Here is a 22006-nt window from a genome sequence, read left to right on the forward strand (position 1 = left end):
TCTCTCTCAATATGTGAAAAACCCAAACAAAATGTGGAGAACTCGAATGGGAGCTCAAAAGAAAAAAGACGATAATGGTGACGATGATTATAATCATGGTGAAGAATGGATGAAAAAACCCTCCTATTTATAACAAAGTGTTGAGTTAATCTCGAAAATGGAAAATAATAAAATAATATTAACCAAATCAATATCTAACCGTTTGGAATACTGTTATGAAACCAGCTCACAAAAAGATAGAAAAGAGAGATCAACGCCTTAGAATTCAACCTCTTCGAGGGGGCAACCTCCTTTACATTACACAAATAAGCAATTCTTGGATGATACAAATAACAAGACCTCCTTTCTATAAATAGGAGTCTGATGAGTCATAATATAATCAGAGCCGACATAACAATAATAATGTAAGGGCACAATAATAACAATAGTGGGCTTCTATGGGGCACAATAGTAACAATATGGGGACTACATGGGTACACAAATATAATAAGGGGGTTGTACTAATAAAAATAAGGGGTTACACTAGTAGTATAGGGGCCTAACATGCCCCTCTCCTTCAAAAAGTGTTGTCCTCAATGCTTGAGTAGTTCTTGATACTTTTGTAGAATATTCTTGTCCTCCCATGTGGAATCTTCAGTGGGTAAGTTTTTCCACTTGATGAGATACTCTAAAATTGATTGATTTCGTAGTTGTCGGGTTCTTGTTTCTGTGACTACTCCATGTTCCAATATGATTTTCCTTCCTCTTCAAGTTATGGCAATATTGTTTGAGTTGGGATATTCTGCAACTTTTGAATGAGTGGCCACACTTCTTTGTCCTTCCATTCATCCCTTGCTTCGTTTATCCAATCTGGTTGGATAATAGAAATAGCACAAAACAATGCTTCCACATCCTCATCCTTTCTTGAGAGTGCATCTGTAACAAAATTTTGCTTCCCTTTTCTATAGATGATGTCAAACTCATAACCCAATATATTTGTGACCCATTTTTTCTATTCTTCTATAGATAATATTTGTTCTAAAAAGTATTTAAGACTATCATGATCCATTTTTACCTTGAAGTGTCTTCCCATTGGGTAAGGTCTCCATTTCTTAAGTGCATGTAGTATTGCCAACATTTCCTTCTCATAAATAGCTTGCTTGAGATGTAGCCGTAAAAATACCCAATCACCTACATCAAAACATTTTTCACTGCGATGTTGATCTACCAGTTGTTTCATTCGATTCTGCACCAAAGTGGCATTATCCTTTAAAAGTTGGAGAACTTGTTGTTGATGCTCAATGTGATCTTTCACTGCTTGAACTTTTTTCTTCTTGATATGTCCTTCTAGCTTTAGGGTTTGAGGAGTGATAATTTCTTCCAATGCTTTAAAAGATATGGTCGGATTCATTTCTTGATGCTCGATGTGATCTTTCACTTCTTGAACATTTTTCTTCTTGATATGTCCTTTTATCTTGATAATTTTAGGAGTGGTAATTCCAGCCAATGCATTACAAGATATGGTTGGATTCATTTCTTCTTTCTCGATGTGATCTTTCACTTCTTGAACCTTTTTCTTCTTGATACATCCTTCTATCTTGAGAGTTTGAGGAGTCGTAATTCTTGCCAATGCTTTACAAGATATGGTCGGATTCATTTCTTCTTTCTCTGGGGTTGGTTCCTGGTGTATATACTCTTCTTTTGATGTTTCTTGATCCTTTTCTTCCTCCTCTTCATAATCTATGTAAAATAATTTCTTCTCAACACACTTATGACCTTTAGTGCATTTTCTATCACAATTGTAACAAAGTCCTTTTTCTCTTTTTTCTTCCAATTTTTTTGGTGTTATCCTTGTACGTTGTGGAAGGCTAGGAGAAGAAAAACTTCCATAATTATAGTCATGAGTGGTTGGATTCCTTCTTTCCATAATTTCGCTTTCAATTTTTCTTGCCCACTTGAATGCCTTCTCCAATGAATCAAGTTCCCAAAGACGAAGCTCATATTGAATGTTATCCTTTAAAGTACCTATGAAGACATCAATCCTTTGCTTCTCTAGAATATCATTTACCCTTATATTCAATTTTTTAAAGTCCTCAATGTGTTATTCCATTGAACACTTTTGTTTGAGATTTATCAATTGGCTAAACAAGGTGTTTCTCTTTGTATCCTCATAATGTGCTATCATTTCCTCCGTGAAAATTGACCATGTAACAAGCAATTTACGAGAACAAAGCCCTTTATACCATAAAAATTGATCTGGTTCTAAATATAAAGATGAAATACATACCTTTTGTAACAGTGGTACACCATGTAGATCAAAATATTTCTCCATCTGCAGTATCCAATTTACCGGATCCTTGCCATCAAACTTCCTCATCTCACTTTTTCTTGATTTTAGGAGCTCGATCTTGAAACGACTCTAACTCTGTAATTTCGGATCTTCCAGTTTTGAAATAGCGACCTGCAATAGTCCTCTGTGTCCTCTTTCCAATGCCACCAATCTGATCCAATTTGGATTCTCCAAGTACGAGTTATGCCAAATCTCCCACGGTGACCTGATTATAGACTAGTTCAGTAGAGCGAAATTGTGCGACATGCCACGTGTCACTGTTTCGACCTTTGGATCTTAAAAATATATACAAGAAACTACACTTTGTCATCTTTCTATAACTTCTTACGAAATTTCAATCCGATGCTCAGAGAGAAAGTTATGACAATTTTCCCCAAGTCATCTATTTGGAATGTAATTCAGGAATCTGCAAAAAGACCAAATTCCTCATACCATATCTCCGCAAATATAGCGCTAAAATCTCTGAAATTCAGACCCGAGGTTCAGTACGATTTCTTCTCAAATGGGTTTTTTTTTCGCTTCTGAAACGTTGCAAAAAAAAGTTATAACGAAAATGCCACGATGACCTATTTGGAGCAGCGAAACCCTAGAATCCAAAGCTCTGATACCAAATGTTATGAAACCAGCTCACAAAAATATAGAAAAGAGAGATCAACGCCTTAGAATTCAGCCTCTTCGAGGGGGCAACCTCCTTTACATTACACAAATAAGCAATTCTTGGATGATACAAATGACAAGACCTCATTTCTATATATAGGAGTCTAAGGAGTCATAATATAATCAGAGCCGACATAACAATAATAATGTAAGGGCACAATAATAACAATAGTGGGCTTCTATGGGGCACAATAGTAACAATATGAGGACTACATGGGTACACAAATATAATAAGGGGGTTGTACTAATAACAATAAGGGGTTACACTAATAGTATAGGGGCCTAACAAATACTTTATTATATTTAATGGAGAAAGAAAAGATATTTAAAATGACTAAATATTTTTATCTAGAAATAATTAACAAATAAAATGATTTATTAATTATTTCGCGCGAATTAAGAATGGTGTGAAATCAAAATAATTATTAAATAGTGATTTAACAATTATTCTAATAACAGAAATAAATAAAATTAAATAAATAGTGATGTATTTAGTTATTCCTTAATGATCTAGTCAATTGTGACAAAGAATAATTATTTAAATAATTATTTAATAATTATTCTTAAAGAAAATTAAATAAATAATTATTTATCTAAATATTCTCATTGGTTTTTTTATTTAAATCATAGAATAATTTAATAAAAATGGTTTACTAAATTATTTTTTTCCACAGTGAAAGTGATTTTACTATGGTAAAATTAAATCTACATGGTGTATTTCGTTCCACCTAGTTAAAAATGGCTAGGTGATCATTTTTTGATGATAACAATTAATTCTGGGGGAGAGGGAAGGGGATCCACTATTAGTTGTTTGGTAAAGGTTACTTTTGAATACGTGGCAAGAGATCGTTAATAGCGGAACCCCCTTGCATTACACTAGATACCATTATACCCCCCCCCCCCTCGTTAATCATTTATGGATACTACCCACGAGATTCAACCTATCAAGTAAAGTGGTGAGTGGAAAATTCAAAGCCTGACCTTGATGGTACAAAACAGTGTGTGGGCAAATTGGAAGAATGTGTCGATTGGAAGAAAAGTCTTGCCGACAAGTCCAAACATGGAAACTTGTTTATTGTTGTTTTGTTTTGATTGTAGAAGTCTTTGAAAATCTAGCATTTGAGGGCATGTGGCATCATTTGAGTATTCAATGACAGGTGGCAGTAAATTAAAATCAATTTATGATTTAGAGCAACATGAACGTATTTCCAAATTTCCAGTGATTGAAGATCAATAGTCATTCTGTTATTTCACGATTTGAGGACATTTCCATATTTGCAGGGATTCAATGACAATCTTCAAGTAGCATTAAGAGCACTCAAATGATACAGTTGGCACAGTATGCAACAAATGTGAATTCGGGCCAAATTTGACACAAATAGATGCTTTGACACAATTCCTTAGCTCGGAATTATCAACAAAGAACAAGAAGGTAGAGCATTTGCAATAGCTCCAATCTTTTGTGGACATTGCAACAATACTTTGCCCCTTTAGAACCAACCGATATCCTCTACTATCAACAAATCCCCTAGGATACTACATGCTCTCATTAGCCTCAAGCTTATCGTATTCTTGTGTAGGTTGCTAGGATGGTATCAATGAAACTGTATAATCTACACCTAATGATGGAATGGAATGGAAGAATAAGAAATAGGAGGGTTTGCCCAACAATATAGACAATATAAACATTCTTGTGCATGAGGCATATTTTCATTTGCTAAAAAGTATGATGGATTTGCTTTGGACATATAAAGTTAGGGTTGAGAAATAGGGTTGAGAAATATTGAAGAGACATGGGAAAAGTGGAAATCTTATGATGGGACATCATATCCCCCTTTTTGTTTTTAGCAACCTTTTTGGTGTGACTTATATCATGTTTTATACTATGTTTCCTTTCCTACTATATCTTTAAAGTTCATCATGCCAAAATATTTGCATGGTGGCACCTCAGAAACACACAAATGGACATAACCTCAAGCCCATGACTTGGACTCTTAGACATTCACTAGCCCCTAGGTCCTGTATAAGGAATATTTAAAAGGTATTTTACATAATTTGAATTGTGGGAACATTAATATTTAACCCACCTAACTTCAACACCCATCAAATAAACCATGTCATTACATTACGGTCATCCTTTAATTTAATATAATAAAGCAGTTAAAAATGGGGTGTCGTAATAATCAAGACTTTACCCTAGTGCCAATGTAATGAACAATGAACCAAAACTAGCAATATTAGTATACACCAAAGCAACATATGGAATTTCCTACAATTCACTTCAATGATTGTAATGGTAAAATTTAAAAGATGAGAAAGGCTCCACCCCTAAAGTAAAAATGACTTCCACACCAAGAGCACAAACAAGTTTTGCTCATCCCACACCACTTTTGTCTAAGCAAGTAATCAAACAACCCACTACAAATAATGGGGCTCCTCACATGGCACATCCATCAAAATTTTACCCCTTTGACATAGAATCGCCAAGACTTTGAGTCATTAGAGAGTACAACTCTATTAAAAAATTCAAAGCTGTGGTAGATGACTTCCTTTAAAGCCTTGAGCTCTGTGGAGTGTTCACTAGTGAACATAAGCTTAGATGAGATCACAAAATTTTTATATGACTCTGACAAGTTAGAATCTAAGAACAAGGAATTGAGAAAACAATATGTAGTACAAATGACATCCCAAATAGTTTTTGCTATAGCACAACAACCTAAAACCGACAAAACTTATTGCAATGTTTTGGTGACATAGCTAAAATTGGAAGGAAAGAAAAATACAATGATAAAGGTACATGAAAATTGCAAAGTATCAAAGGCATAGGGACACACATACTTTCAGAGTACCATGTGGAACCATGTAGTGAGACCCCTAGATAGCTATATATACCCCACTTGCTATTGAAAGGGAAATTGCTTGAAATTTTTGTATCAAACTCTGTTAGATTACCATGATAGCTTTATGATCATCTCACAACTAAACATCTTTGTATTTCATGTGCTTTGGGTTGGGATTCACACTAACTAAATTAGCTTTCAATATTTGATATCATTTTCTAAACTATTCTAGTTTAATACATAGATCTAAGGGATGTTTGTTATTAAGAAAGTGCAAATTAGGTTAAGCTAAGTTAAATCAATATTTTGGTGTGTATGAATATTGTATTAGACATCACCAAAAACAAAAGATGATCCTCGAGTCTATGACATGTATGGTCTCTTTTTAAACCTTGTTTTCCAAATTTTGACCCTATAAACACACCTAATTATATGACACCAATGGATGAGACTCCCTAATCTCCGCATACCTATGTGGCAATTAAACGTGCAATTAAAGCAAAGGGTAACACATTAGACATATTCATTCTCTCAAATTGAATCAAAGAGCAAAAATTATTCTTTTCCCTTACCAAAATTTGTGTAACGGTAAATTTAAGTAAAGATTTACCATAAAACGTAATCATAAATTTAGGTAAATATACACACTTTTACATTATACAAATATGACATTTTGATGTCGAGTTTGCTCTAGGGTTGGCCACTTAGCCATATTGTGTCCCAAGCAAGTTAAGGATAAAGGAGTTCAATGTGAAGGATTAGTGTTTTTTAACCCAATTCAACAATTACTGTTCATGATAAATGCCAAGAGTAAAAAGAAAAGTTAAAGTAGCTCATCCATTGTAGAAGATATCAATGATCCATTTTCAAGGGACTCCATCTTTAGAAGACATCAAGGATGAACTAGCAATAAGAAGAAAAGAAGACATCAAGGATGAACTAGCAATAAGAAGAAAAAAATATAGGATGATGGGTCTTCATCTCCCATACGCGTCAAAAATAAACTAGCAATGAAAAAACAAAAAACAAACTATAGAATGATGGGCCACCAGCTCCAAGAGGCATCAAGGATAAGCTAGGAATAATCCCAAAAAAACAATAAAATGAGACGTGTAAGTTGAACTGAACTTAAAGAACATCTTGTTAAATATATCTCATTCAAAGAGATCAGAAATCAGGTAAAGAAGACAAAAAGATAAGGACAAAATCATATAAACTCCGTCGTTCATCAAAGTTAAAACCTCAAAGCAATTCTTGAATATTGGGCACAAAAAGGGTCCGAAAACTAACTTTCATATGAGTTGAGTATATTGCTCTTCGTAAGTTAATTATAATCCACCAAACATATATTGTTTTAGTATCTTTTAGATATATATGGGGCCAGGGAGCATTCTTTATATAATTATCATCTTGTACTATCATCCACCAAACATATGGGGGCCAGTAATCATTCTTTATATTTTTGAGTCCCCTTTTATCAGGTTTAAAGTTCGTTTGGGATAACATTCTAACAACGTTGCAGTACTTTTAGCATTAAAATTGTTTTTCAAATGTGCAGTAAATAAGAATGTTCCAAATTTGTAATTTTTCAGTGAATCTAAGGTTGTCATCAATTGGATGACTAGGAAATTCAAAATGAAAGTTTTGTTCTAACTCACATTTTTGAACAGCCTACAAGAATGGAGACACTTTTCAATTCACACTTCCACATTCACATTTCCTGGGAGCTTAACACGATGGCTAACAGCTTGTCAATAGATGGTTTACAGGTAGAAACGGGATTCTGGATACTCATGGAGACAAGAAATGGAGTCTCAATCCCTGATCTGACTCTTTGAATTCATGTCTGCTGGAAGTCCTCTGGTTAGCAGGTTCTCTAGTGGAGTCTTCTTGGGTTTCACAATCATGAAGTGGTCCCTTTTAAATTTCACTGATTCAATTTTTCTGCTTGTAAATGATACTTTTTCTAAGGTGTTCAGTGCAGTTTTAGTTTCATTTTTTCTACAAGGTTAATTAAGAGTTCTTGCGCACCTCTTGCAATATTTATCTATTAAAAATTAAAATCAACAATCTGGAAGACATGAAAGACCAACTGCATTTATTAACAAGTCAGTAACAAGTCATATATATATATATAAAAGTCAAGCTTAACAAGATTATCAAGGGATTTATGCATTCAATCTTTCCAGGAACTGCATTTATAAAGGATGAAGACATTACAAGAAAGCAATGGGCATTAAATTGCGTCTTTTATTCCAAAGATAGCATGAGGTTAAATTGGTGAAAGTTTCCCCAAAGTTTACACCATTCTCAACCTGAATCATTCTCCTAATCTATCGGCTATAAGTCAGCAACATTAAACCGCCAACTACCCCCTTTTCCACTGTTGCTGTTGTGAATTCTTCTTCCTCTTCTCGGAAATTTACCTTACATAATTTATTTATTTATTGTACTTTTGCAAATTATTGAAAAAAGAAACGACGATCTCATGACCACGTCAAAGGTATTGCGGTTAATCTTCATAGAAAAACACAATGGCTGACATAGTTCCTGTCCAAGGTTCCATTCTAGAGGTATCATCGTCACAAAATATACATATTTAGAACCAACAACCATTTCTCAGTGAGCCAAACATGCCAGAATCTGGGCCACTTCATTTTGTTGTTCTAGGTCCAAAGTTGGAATTCATTGAACCATCACACTTGAGAAAAGTGTGTAATGTTTCTTCTGCCAAAATGCCATATAGAGACAATGTAACTGTTACAACAAAATCTAGCGCCCACAAAAGTGTAAAGCCCCAATCATCAAGGAGTTAGTTTTGTGCCATTTAGGAAGCCTACCCACTATTACCTTAGTAGCTCTTTCTCTCTTTTTTGGTTGGCTCTTCTCCAACTCAAGGGGGCTTCCTCAAGGATAGGAGTAGCAAGGCTATGAAGTGGAGGCTCAAGGTGAAAAATGAAGGGTAAGCCTAATCAATGTGGTTGTAGTAATGGTATGTGGTAGTGGAAATGGAAAAAGGGGTGGGGAAGGAAATGAAACGGAAATGAGGGAAAAAGCATCAGCAAATCTCCATCAATGTGATGACAATCACAAAGTGGAGCTCATACAATATGAGGTGTAACAGTAACAATAGTGAATCTATCAGCATGAATGACAAAAGTTGGCTTGTAAAAGCATTTCTTCTCACCTATAATTGAAATAATTGAACTATATGTCAGTCACTGTTCCACATTAAGTAGTGCTCAACTATAACAATTCAGGAAGTGGGCATGGTTATTCTTTTCAAAATGCTAGGATGTTTATGTTAATTTCTCAAGAGTTTGAAAATCATTTTTAAATGTACATCCCCAATAGGCCTCATGAAGTATGACTCAAATTTTCTATCTGCTTATGTAAGTTGCGTAACTCTCTGCGCAGCTGCAATACTTCAGCAGAAACATCAATAGCCTTAACGTCTTGTTGTAGCTTGCTGACTTCTTTCTCCAGAGATTTGATTCTTGCTTCTTGTTCCTTAAGAGTGAGAGATAAAGAACCAACATCCACAACTTCGAATCTTTGACTTATGGATAAGGTCTGCAAAGAATGTAGAAAGATATGAGATCACCTTCACGAAATTCAAATGCTTCACCTAATTGTAGCATAGCTAAGAGATAGTACACTTTTCAGTGAAATAATACACAATATCTCCAACGGAAGATATTCCGATGTCATTGTAACAGGCTTGCATTTAAGAAAGCATAACAAAGACAAACAATTACAAGTAAGGGAATCCACAAAGTACGCAGACATCCCAAAGCGATGTCTAGTACCAGAGAGGGGAAGGATGCTATCACATAAACCTGGAATCTTCCTGTTACTAATGAGAAAATCAGTATAGCTTTGTGCCATCACTGAACAGCTAACATTGATTTGAATAACATTGGAACAAAAGCTTCTAGTAACTATAAACAATGCGAGAAATAAAGCCAGCAATCATGGTTGTGATATTTTTCTGATGTCCAAATCCCAAAAGCAATATTTTCAACTCCACATCTGCAGAGAAATAGCATAAGATGCACAATCTCCAGATAAAAGACTAGGAAGAAGATATTCTACAGTTAGAACCAATATCTCGATTCTCCACTATTAACCGTATCCCTGTATACGTTTTGAGAATGCATATGGACTTTATTCCCAAATCTCAATGCTTCTTTCGCTGAAAAGCAATGGACCAAGAAACCTGGACATAATTTTATGTATACAGATACTCAATTTCCACAAACTAACTAGAGAACCATTGATATGAATCAATCTTTCTTCCTTTCAGAGTCAGCCCTAGAGGAAGGATCTTTGAAGTAATTATTCTGACAACCTCAAGGGACCTTTTGGAGCATAAAGCCATGAGTAAAATAGGATCCAGATTGAAAAACAGAGAAAATGAAAACTACCGCTACTCCATGCATCAAAGTCTATGTGTGTGAAATTGATTGGCATACCTTCTCAAGCAGATGAATGCGCTGTGCCTGGTTCACAGCCGTAGTCTCCTGCTTTTGGAGTACTTGAAGGACATTGAGCAATGGGAGGCAATAGAATCATTGAAGTGTTGATCCAATGAACCTTGTGTAAGCACAGCAGCACAACCAACCTTGTTGAAAGGGCAGGGGACCACTTTATTTGGGCAGATTGTGGAACAGTGGTTCTCCATGTCTTTCCTTAAGATACTGGCTTTACAACCTTGCTGGCAGGGCAATAATTTGAATGGACATGTACCATCATGCTCCTCGCAGTGAATAGCTGACAACACCTCTGCACAGCCTTCATTGGCACACATCACAGGCCTTAATGGGCATTTCGCCTTGTGTTCTACAAGCTCTAGTCTCTTCTCAAACCTCATTTGACAATAATAAATTCTACTCCGATCAGCCCTTTTAAGCAAAGCCTTGGCTACAACTTCTCTTTTTCCTGCCAGCCATGACCCTATCTTGTCGATCTCTTGAGCAAATTCATCAATCCTCCCATCATTTATGTCCCCAGAAAGAATTTTTCTCGAAACACGCCTAAACAAACTTCTCTTAGACCTTAGAAAGCTTTGTAAAGCATCCCCTAAGACGTTAACTGGGATCTGGAACCGACCATTCCCACTCCCAGTTGCATAGGCTTCAACTTGCTGATGCAAGTATTCCAACATTTCATTCTTCAATTCTTCCACAAAAGAGGTTGGCTGCTTGAATGGATCTGCAGAGGCTTTCTCCACACTATCCGCAGCTAAAGTATTCAACAATTGTCGGACGATCAGCTGAACTTGTTGCACGTCATAATATCCACACTCTTTCAAATCAGGCACGACGTCATAATTTCCAGCAATTCCAATTGTTGAGGGGCGGTTCGACCCCCCCCTGAAAGAATTGAATGATAGCATAAATTCCTCCAAGAATTGAATGACAGCAACTTCTCAATAATGAAAATAGAGGTTTTATAAGGTGCTCACTAAGAAAACCGAGATTTTTGAGGTCTGCAATAAAGGTACTGAGAAAACAGAGATTTGTAGGTCCCCAACAAAGGTTGAGGGTTTCAAAAATAGTGAGGAAATTTTCAAACTACACTCAAAAAACAAAGAAAACGCCCAAAAATAAATGGGAAGGGAATCTTATACGACTCAAAGCCTATAAAAAGTAAGCCAGAGTTTTAGAAGAGACTCAAACCTATGAAGCTATAAAATGCAAGTTGTAGAAGATTTATGGCAAATACACTCAATATTTTGACCCAGTGAAGTAGGAAATTAATTTCAAGATAATTTGACCCACCAAAACTAAAAGGTACTGAAGGGAATTTCAAAACTGAAATGTTCAACCAAGAAACCAAATCTTAAAAACCTACCATTTTTTATCAGATTAAGTTATGATACAATATTCGAAACAGATGCCCTAATATTTTCCTTTATCTTATGAACCTAACCAGAATGAAATTTTGAGATACGAAACGAAATCTTAAAACCCAATAGTATTAGTCGAATTCTAATTAAATCTTTAAACCAGATTGCTTTTCCTGGATGTTAAAAGAAAACCAAAACAAAACAAATCATACAAAATTTGAGGTAACTGCGCAAAAACATTGCCGGATATGTAAATACAGACTTTTACATTACTCAAATTGCATCTGTTAAATCAAACTTCAAGATTTGAAACGGGTATTCAAATACTAACAATTCAAGCCACCCAAGTAATCAATCACAGGAATTCCAAGTGCCCAGAAACACAAATAAAAAACCAGGGATTTTTAGATGCTTGCCGTCCTATGTAATGCAAATGATGAAAGGCCGAGGAAATACTCAGATTAAAGATAGAGAAGGCTGGAATTAGTCCACAATTGAAGAAGTGAGCTTGGAAACATTCTTTCCTTGATAGAATTCAGGTTCCAATATGACAATCGAAGCCTAATTTGTAGTTCACGCTTGATTTTCATAGGCGATTGGATTCAAACTTTCTTTGTATTTTTTACTTCAACAAAAGCGAGCAAGGACCTACATGCAAGAACGCAGCAAATGAGAAGCCGACGGAATAGAAAACAATGACCCAACTAAGCTTAGGGGCCTACATGCAGGAAATTAACAAATGAGAAGCCGGCGGAATAGAAAACAATGACACATCTAAGCTTAATCAAGGCTTCATTAAGACGTCAGTCAAATACCTGTTCGGCAGAACTGAACTGTTAACAAATTGGGTTGCAATTGGTTCAATGCTAGGGAGATTGAAGGCGTGAATGAGGCCAGACTGAGATTGTGATGCTGGTGTGGCCCATCGCACCTTGCAAGAGCGAGGAGCTGTAATAAAGCAAGTGCAGTGAAATTTTGCGACTGGTTAAAAAATATTGGTGGGTATATTTTCGCTTTATGTGTTTTTCACGGGAACTATTCTATTAACTTTGGCACCGGTCAAAAACTATTGTTCTATGGGTGTTTCACGACGCCCGAATTTTTATTCTTTGATAAAGTATAGGACTATCACAGTCGTACAAATTATTAAACGGTGGATAAATGTTGATAATAGTTAAAATATTCATGGGTCATTTGTAATTTTGAGTGAAAAATGGTTGATTTCATTTATTGAATGGAATTGTGTTTATTATTAAAAATATTTTTAGATAATTAAATTTAGATTATTTTTAATTTATTATTTTCTAAAGAATGAGGTGGATCCTTTGTCTTATAAACAAAAGGATTTCATATATTAATTTGGTGTGTGGTTTGGCTTTGACCTTAAAATTAAAAATGGATATTATTATTAATATTTTCTAGATTATCTTGAGGGTTGCGATGGCAGGATTTCTTGAGTTTAGGGTTTCAGTTGACAGGTTTGATGCCGCCGCCGCCCCCAGACAACTTCTGAATACTGAAACGGCTCTGAGCCCAGCAGCGGGAGTCACAGAGCTCGAGGCTACCCACGGGATCTGGTCTGGTTTACCTGATGAAAAGAAGAAAATGGATTCGAACCAAGGCAAACGATACTGGAGGGCCTCCCCCCACACTGGTCTCGGATCATTATCCACAGGATGGCCCTGGCCCCTCTTCAATGTCCGGGGATATATTTCTCAAAATAACCGATCCACACTGTTACATATGGATGCGTCCTCCTACGCGGATGTTTGGCCCTGCGTCTGCGAAAATGGGGAACAGAACCCTGTACTTCTGCCCCAAACAGATATACCGCACCCTATGATCGGCACCAGTTTCTTGAGCAAAGGAGCGTCCTTCAGCAAAAATGGCGCTTACGGGAAGGAAAAACGCAGCATGTATTCAAGAGATCGATCCTGTAGAGAGACGATGGCGAACCCTAGCTCCGCCGTCTCATTGCCCTTGGCCGCCGTCGGCTACTGGATCGCTCTGAGCATGAATAAGTTCGAAGGATCGGGGCAAAGACCAAAGGGCTGTCTCTTAACAGCAGATCCGCATCCGCCCCTGCTCCTGAGACAAATACAGGATTCGAAAACATATCAGGACATTGGCCCACCCTCTCCACAGATCGAATGGGGAAAAAGGCATACAGAATCTTCCCCATCTTCCACATCATTCCAGATTCAAATCAGACTCCTTAGCGGCAAAACCATGCTACAATGGGTAAGAGCGACGGATCTAGTGCTAGACCTCAAGCAGGCTCTGGAGATCAAGTTGGGGACTCCCTCTGCAGCATATCGACTTCTCCACGCAGGTAAACAGCTTGAGGATCTCAACCCCCTGTCTTTTTACAGCATCCAGAGAAATTCCTCCATAGAACTCATCCTGCGTTTAAGAGGAGGCACTGCAGGACAGTCATCCTCAGCTAAGGCTTTTTCTTACAAGGATGCGGTCCATGCTAAGAATCCAAAGAAAACAGATCCACCTGCTCAAGCTCCTAAGCCTTTCCTGGTGGACAAACTGGAGGAAACCCCCTCCATAGAAATAAAGCATCCATCGCTGGATGAGCAAACCCAACATTTTGTGGATCAAGGCCTTATATGCAGGTTTAATGGGCTATGGCCCCGCACAGCAGACCTCTACCAATGGATCCACTCTAACTGGACCAATAACTGCAAGGTTCTGCTATGCTCAAAAGGATTTTTTATCGTAGTGTTTGCCTTTGAGTCGGATTATCAAAAAGCCTTAACTGGTGGCCCATGGTTTTGGGGTACCGCTGGCTTATTCCTCACTCCTTGGTTCCAAGAGTTCGATCCTTCCACAGCAGTCATCACCAAGCTTCCCATCTGGGTCAGACTTCCAAACCTCCCAGCAAATCTTTGGCATTTTGCAGTACTTCAAGGTATCGGCAACACTCTAGGCAGGCTTTTAGACACTGACGTCTATAGAGGGGAAAAGGGCTTATACACTTATGCCAGGATATGTGTAGAAATAGATATCAGCAAAGGTCTCCCGGACCAGATCAATCTCAAAATAGGAGATTTCCACTGGACTCAGACTCTGGACTACAAGAACACAGCCTTCCGATGCCGCAACTGCCATCTTACAGGCCACCTTCAGAGTTCTTGTCCCACGATGCCAGCCCAAAAGAAGAAAGCCAACACTAAGCAGAAATCCAAAAGCTGGAAGCCTCATGATCCTCCTCCCATGGATGATTTTGATTTCAGCTCAGATGAAGAGGAAGAGATCAAGGAAGGTGAGGCAGCTGCGCCGGAACCGGATCCATCCTTGGCTGATCCAACAGTTGCGTCAGTCACGCCAGCCTCTCAGAAAAGGATCCATGAAACCTCATCCTCGGACTCGGACAAGGAGACATCTCCGTCGGCGCATCTCAGCTTGCAAATCATGCCAGCTCAGCAAAACCCCCCTGAGTGGGTCAAAGTTGGCAAAAAGAAAGGGAAAAAATGCAGAATAGTGGATTCCGCACATGATGGATAGATTCCTCTGCTCTGTTCCTGCTCCTCTGTTCCTTCTGTTTCTTCTTGTTCAGCATTATTCTCTACTCTTTCTCTCTTAGGAGCCGAGGTGGACAACCATTCCTTTCCGGCTGCCTTTGTTCTTGTTTCTCCTGGTTGTAATCCCGCATTGTACCATACGTTTTCTTAATAGAATTAGTTTTTTACCGAGAAAAAAAAAAAATATTTTCTAGATTATCTATAATTTATTATTTTTTAAAAAAGGAAATTTTACTTTGAAATAGATTCTGGAGAGATGTTATGGTGTATGTAAATGAGTGCAAATATTTTTATGTTGAGTCAATACAAATTTAAGATAGAGGAGACGATGTTGTGTTCTAAATAAATGTAAACATTTAAATGTGAACTCAATAAAATTTTATTACAAAGATTACATACATATATTAGGTTTAGAATTTATATGACTATGTTTCATATCACATGGATTAATACTAACATGTAACCATCTTAACTCTAACTCTACCAAGTGTTGAGAGGCATTAAATCTCTTTTTTCACTATAGCATGATTTGATCCCTCTAGACGCTTCAGGTGTTAAGATGGATCCAGGTTGGTTGAATTATTAGCCTTTAAATACACCCCATTAAAGAAGAATATCATTGAAAAAAACTATGGGTTAAGAATACTATGAGAAAAAATCACGGGCTAGAGAATTTTACGTTTTTTATTTTATTTTGTTTTTTTAATTTAATTTTATTTTATTTTATTTTGACTAAGTCAAAATGTTAAACATTACAACATCTCCCAGTCATATAACTTATGTAAACCAGCATCAATCCATTTTAACTCCGGATCTACCAAGAATAGAGAGGAATCAAATCTCTTTTCACTCTAAAGGAGCTTTGCATCTTGAGAGATTTGATTCCTCTCCACGCTAGGTACATACAAAGTTAAGCTGGATCTAGGTTGGTTTAATTTCCCCCTTTAAATAGGCTATATTTCACATGAATATCATGGGTCAATACCATGGGTCATTTTTATTTTTATAATTAAAGGGTTATTTTTATTTTTATTTTGATGGAGTTAAAATGTTTACACTACATTACATTAATCTTTTTATTTGTTTTTATTTTTATGTAATTTGACTTAGTCAAAATGCTAAACATTAAGTTATGAATATATACCATACAAGAGCTCCTCTGGGCAGAGTAAATATATCTGCTTAGTTACTGCTACCATAATTTAAGCAAGTCTTTCCACCAAAATAAGTTAGTGTTTGAATATAATTGAGTTACTAACCACATTATATATACGTTTCTTGCTTCACTTAACATTTATTTTAACAATAAAAATTTCATATATAAAATATTTAGGAAAAAAATAATTATTATTTATTATTTATTATTTATATAATTAAAGGACACAGAAATGATGATTCACACTTACCAATATATATTAATGATTACATTATATAATCATTATTTTATAACTATTATCATTTTATAATTACTTTATAATATGATTATAAATTTAACATCAGTTAGATATCTTACATGACATTAAGTTAGATATATCATATCCTATTAAGTTATTTAAATGAGATAATATTATTGGATGTCTTGAGATGAAGGTAGTGCTTCCCTCATGGAATCTATGAAGAGTTTGTGGGGAATAAACTTCAAAATGATAGAAAAAAGGTGAAGGTTGTCATTTAGGACCTCTTTGTACATTTATATCTAATTTTCTTTTATTGTATCTAAATAATATAAAGAGTTTTAATATAAATATTAAATCGAATATTTATATTAAAGGCTTAAGTGGGCCTAATGGTTAAGAGCATGTGTTTCCTCCTAAGAGGTCACAGGTTCAAAACCGGAGGGGGTAGAGTATGTATGCCTTCGCTAAACCAGAGGGAGGTAGAGTATGTATGTCTTCGTGAGGGGGAGGGAGGGTGTGGGGGGCGTAGAATATGTATGCCTTCGTGAGGGGGTAGAGTATGAACGCAGTATGTATGCCTTCTCTAAACCAGAGGGGGGTAGAGTATGTATGCCTTCGTGAGGGGGGTAGAGTATGTATGCCTTCGTGAGGGGGGGGTATGAAGGCAATATGTATGCCTTCTCTAAACCAGAGGGGGCTAGAGTATGTATGCCTTCGTGAGGGGGGTAGAGTATGTATGCCTTCATGAGGGGGGTAGAGTATAGACTTAGCGGTCAAATCCTTGCTTGAAGGTGGTGGTATGAATTAAAAAATAAATGATGATATTATTTATTTTGTGTTGGACACCTAATCCTCTATGGGTTAGTGTGGAAGAGGAATATACTAAGGAAGTCCAAGAGACCTTGGGATGTGGAACCCAACGGTCAAACCATGTACTATAAATGTATATGTTTTGTTAATAAAAAATGTACTCTCATGTTTTATCTTTCATATTCTGTTGCTACCATGTGTGTGTTTAACATGGTATCAGAGCGGGCGAATTCTTGCCCTACTCAAGTGTGAGCCACTATGTGTGTGTGGCCTTTCTCTACGTGTCATTCTAGTCGCTGCTCTTGATATGTGGGATGTATACATTGAATTGTGTTGGACGCTGTGAATTTGGTTGAAAACATTGAAAACTTAGACACTGCATTCATTTCAGTCAACTGCGTTGAGTTCAGTATGCTGGTGTTTGAAGCGTTACTCAGAATAGAGCGATGAAATAATGAATTGCAGGATTTGTTTTTATAAAATTGATTTGGAATAAAATCTCAAGACCCCAAAACGTTGTTTTTGAGTTTCCTGTTGTATTAAGAAGTTGTCTGCCGCTTTGCAGTGCTATGGAGGATTTAAAATTTGGGTCTTTGCTGCCTTGAAATGGTCTATTTGTTACTGTTACAAACTGTATGCATGTGTCCTTGCTGAGAGATCCATCTTTGAAACCTTATGCTTCCCATGTAATATGCTGCCCATCTGACAGAATTCAATTTCTAATATATATGCTACTCCTTGCTCTAATACCCAACCAGCTCTCATATAATCTGTGGTATCTGTCATATACGTTTTATTCTCTCTGAAATGGTCCACCCTCCAAACCATTATGCTCGGTGATATCGTTGGTCCGACTTGCTGGAATGGAATTGCTGGTGGTATGACTCTGTCCCTCTGCCATCTTTTCATGTCAGAACAACTACCAAGAGCGTTTATTTTCTGGATAAGAAACTGCCTTCTGTAGTCTGCAAATTTCCTTGAAAAGAACTATCGTTCTTATTTCTGGATTGAATTTATCTTACACTGAATTTGGCTTTGCCACTTGTTTAATGTGATCAGTCGTTTGTTGCATCTTTGGCTGACCCATTTACTATTTTTTCGCTTGTCATGATTATTCTCGGCTGTTACCCTGTTGTTGCTCAATAGGGACGATACAGATTCCTTGTCCCATCACCGTTCCTTACCGTGTACTCTCCTTACCTCGACTCAGCCTTACCTACGCTGCCGCCTTTGGAATGGAATTACATGTTCAAGGTGGTGTTGATGCAGCAAAGTTGTCGAGGGAGGTGGAAGCCTCCTGGTTTTGAACGCTACTCGACGCGCAGGTTATATTCCACGACCTCCTCCATACACAGCCAACTCCCATCGCCTTCCTTCCAGTGCACACCCATGCTTCGTAACAAATGGTGGCTTTTGTGTCCACAAACACGATAGCAGGGTTCAAACCGTATGCCGCCAAAAGAGATTCGAGCTCCGCTCATTTTGGCCGTTTTAACGATCCCTTTCCTGGAGAGGCGAATTCGAAATCCCTTGCTCGATCAATGAGGGTGCTTCCTTTCAAATTGCTAACAGTTGGGAAAAATAGATCTACTGGTGTGCAAATGGTGTTTCAAAGAGTATGTTGAAAAGCTTCGACGATATTGTAGTGTTGAGGATATACAAGTTAGATCAAATCCAAAGAAAACTGGCGATGTGAAAGCACAAATTAAAGGAGAAGATATCAAAGCTATGCAGCATATTATGCCAAAAGATTGGGTACAGTTGTAGAGCTTCTAAGTTGTTGAGGTAAAAAAAGTTCATATGTCGTTCTGAATTTTGACATTCGACCAAGCACCATTATTTTACCTGCCAGTTTATTATGTTCAAATACATTTATCTACACTGCCGTGTTAAGATTTTATGCATTCAAAACACATGGAATTGCGTTGAATGTCCACTGTGAGAACTGGTTTTTGAAGCGTTGAAAAGACTGTGCATTGAGTATATGGTGGAAATCTTAACCATGTCGTGACTCTTGGTGCGGTGAGCGTGGAATGGTTGGAGTGTATGGGTCGTATGCGATGGAGGGAGCAACATCCTGTTTGTGTATTACTGCTCTGCATCAATGCTTGAAGAGTAGATTTTTCTCTGCGTTGTATTGCTGGAGCGATTAATTCCCTTTGCATTGAGTTTTGAATGCTCACTATGCTACGCTAATCAAAGGCTGGTCGTTGAACAATGTTGAAGCGATGAATGACTCTCGTTAAAAGTCTTTACGCTGGTTATGAAGATGGAATGTGTGTTGAATGGTGTTGGTGAACTCGATTACGTATCCATTCTTTGCACTAGTCTATGGGTATATATGTTATTCGTTATTTAAATCCTGTTATGTGCATTGGAGTGTTGCTCTTGAGCTCTGCGTTGAAGCAACATTGAACCCTCTTCACACCCTGCGTTAATTATGGTTGTTGAATACTATGAATTGTGGTGCATAGTGATGCTCTTTGTTGTGTGTTACTTCTGCAAGTGTTCTACGATGTGTTGATGAATGCATTGAGTTTTGCATGATATATGATATGCATGGTATATGCATTGAAGGCTGTATGGTATGCGTTGAGTTCTTGAATGGTGCGTTGAAGACCGTAGGGAGCAATTCAGTTGAGCTCTTGTTATCTTTGGTGGTTGATCGCTAGGTCGTGGATTCGAATCCGCAGTGTCATTCTCGGCGAATTCAAGCCAGGCATCGTGGAGATTGTCTTCAACGTGGGCAGGGGCAGTTGCCAAGCCAAAGAAGAAGCCTCCATCGTCCTCATTTTTGTTTGTGTTAAAAGTGGCTAAAATTCTTAGATGTTTCTTATATTGATTGCGTTGAACCAATAAGTTATATTCATATATTCTTTTTGTCCTTAGCGGAGTACAACTGATTGGATTAAGGGAGTGCTGGTGGCTACCAATTAATGCAGAGGCATGCCCAAACATGATGCAATAGGGGGGAGTACATGCAAGTTGGTCTATACATTATATGTATTATATGCTATTTGTTGTTGATTGAGTTATATTGGAGTTTTGAGTTTAGTGTTGAGTTACTCATTGTTTTACTATTTTTTGAGGTTGATTTACTTAAAAATGACTCCAATTGGTGAAGTATTAGAGTTTTTGAAAACTCTTATGCAATCTACTGTTGATGACACATTCCAAATCAGCAAAGGCTCTCTCTCATAAATTCAAACATGTCTACAATATGCACAAGAACATATTGAATTTTTGCAGCTTGAATCTCAATTACAGCAGGCAGAATTACAACAAAGGAGTCATCATTCTGAACCTGTTTCTGTTCAGAAGATTGAAACAAACTCCCATAAACAACAAGTTAATAATGTTACAATTGATTCAAATCCAGTGCCAAATAAAGCAGCAGTTTTACATGCAGATGCAAAAGTTCAGTTTTCACTTCCCAAGCCCATCATCAGACCTTGGGAATAGCTTGTCCACAACAAGCACAAAACTGGTCTTGGATATGACAAGGACATGTCCTTTCATATTCTAGACTACTCCAAACCAATTCAGTTTCAAAGTGTTGGATTCCTTCATGACAGTTCACCTCCAGCTGTTCCAAATTCCGCCCCTCTTCCACAGCAACAACAACAGATTGTGAAATGCCAACGCTGTGAACGAGTTGGCCATTTGAAAGATCACTATTTTGATCTTCATCCATGTAAGCATTGTCATAAAACTAGTCATTCTTCATACAGATGCTTCAAAAACAAACCTCCTGCAAGAACAAAGAACCTTAGATGGATCGCTTCTTGGCAATGGGCATCAACAACCAAGAAGATATTCAAGTCACATGTCAAAATTTGTTCAAGAGTATTGAACAGTCTTGCAGTTGATTTTTCTCCGTCATCTCACCTTGTATTTGTCAGGAGGGGAAATGATGGTCATCTACAAGCTTTAAAGTCACATCAAGCGAGCCTGAGCCACAACCCGCCACACCAGTTTCAGAGTTGTAGCCAGAGACAAAGATGCCCTTGAGCATGCCTTCAGTTGGTAATCTAGGACACTTCCTCTAGTAGAAGACTTCAACTTCTTGCCAGTTTCGGAAGAATTCCAGGAATAGAATTGGGGACACTTCCTCTAGTAGAAGACTTCAGCTTCTTGCCAGTTTCAGAAGAGTTCCAGGAATTACATTAAGCATTCCAGAGTTGTTGGTAATCCTTAAACCATCACAGGATGAGACTTCCCCTTTCAGGTTGAAGTTCTTCTTTTTATGTGGGGTGAGACCTCCCTTTCATGGTTGAAGGTTTCCCTCTTCAAAACAATAGGAGCACTTCCTCTAGCAGAATACTTTAGCTTCTTGCCAGTTTTGGAAGAGTTCTAGGAATTGCATAAAGCATTCCAGCGTTGGTGGTCATCCTTAAACCACCGCCCTTTGTACCAACATTTCAAAGAGCACATTCAACCTAGTGCTGCCATGCATTTTTGCACATTTTGTATTACAGCTCTCTTCTTGGACTCATACATAACCCTTCGGATTAAGGGGGGGAATGTTGGACACCTAATCCTCTATGGGTTAGTGTGGAAGCGGAATAGACTAAGGAAGTCCAAGAGAC

At 37.4% G+C, this 22006-nt stretch overlaps 1 protein-coding gene across 2 annotated transcripts; it reads right to left on the reverse strand.

Annotated features, from left to right (window-relative positions):
• Window positions 1-8315: 8315 nt before the first annotated feature.
• Window positions 8316-12667, reverse strand: LOC149199249 (uncharacterized). Of its 2 annotated transcripts, XM_089402359.1 has the most exons (3): window positions 12493-12667; window positions 10302-12325; window positions 8316-9399 (listed from the first exon to the last, which is right to left on the reverse strand). In XM_089402359.1, exon 2 carries the CDS (start codon window positions 11222-11224, stop codon window positions 10334-10336), a length of 891 nt encoding a protein of 296 aa, XP_089258485.1. In that variant the 5' UTR covers window positions 11225-12325; window positions 12493-12667; the 3' UTR covers window positions 8316-9399; window positions 10302-10333. The 2 variants fall into 2 exon arrangements, with proteins under 2 accessions (XP_089258485.1, XP_089258484.1); XM_089402358.1 differs by having other exon boundaries at window positions 10302-12667.
• Window positions 12668-22006: the final 9339 nt, after the last annotated feature.

Source organism: Pinus tabuliformis, chromosome 2_1 (genome assembly GCF_031772625.1).
Source record: "Pinus tabuliformis cultivar Carrire ecotype Pingquan chromosome 2_1, CPIR1, whole genome shotgun sequence".
Taxonomy (NCBI): Eukaryota; Viridiplantae; Streptophyta; class Pinopsida; order Pinales; family Pinaceae; genus Pinus; species Pinus tabuliformis.

What these genes read in the sequence shown, in the direction of transcription:
- LOC149199249 (XM_089402359.1), bottom strand. Translation starts at nt 11,224, where the DNA reads ATGCTATCATTCAATTCTTTCAGGGGGGGGTCGAACCGCCCCTCAACA.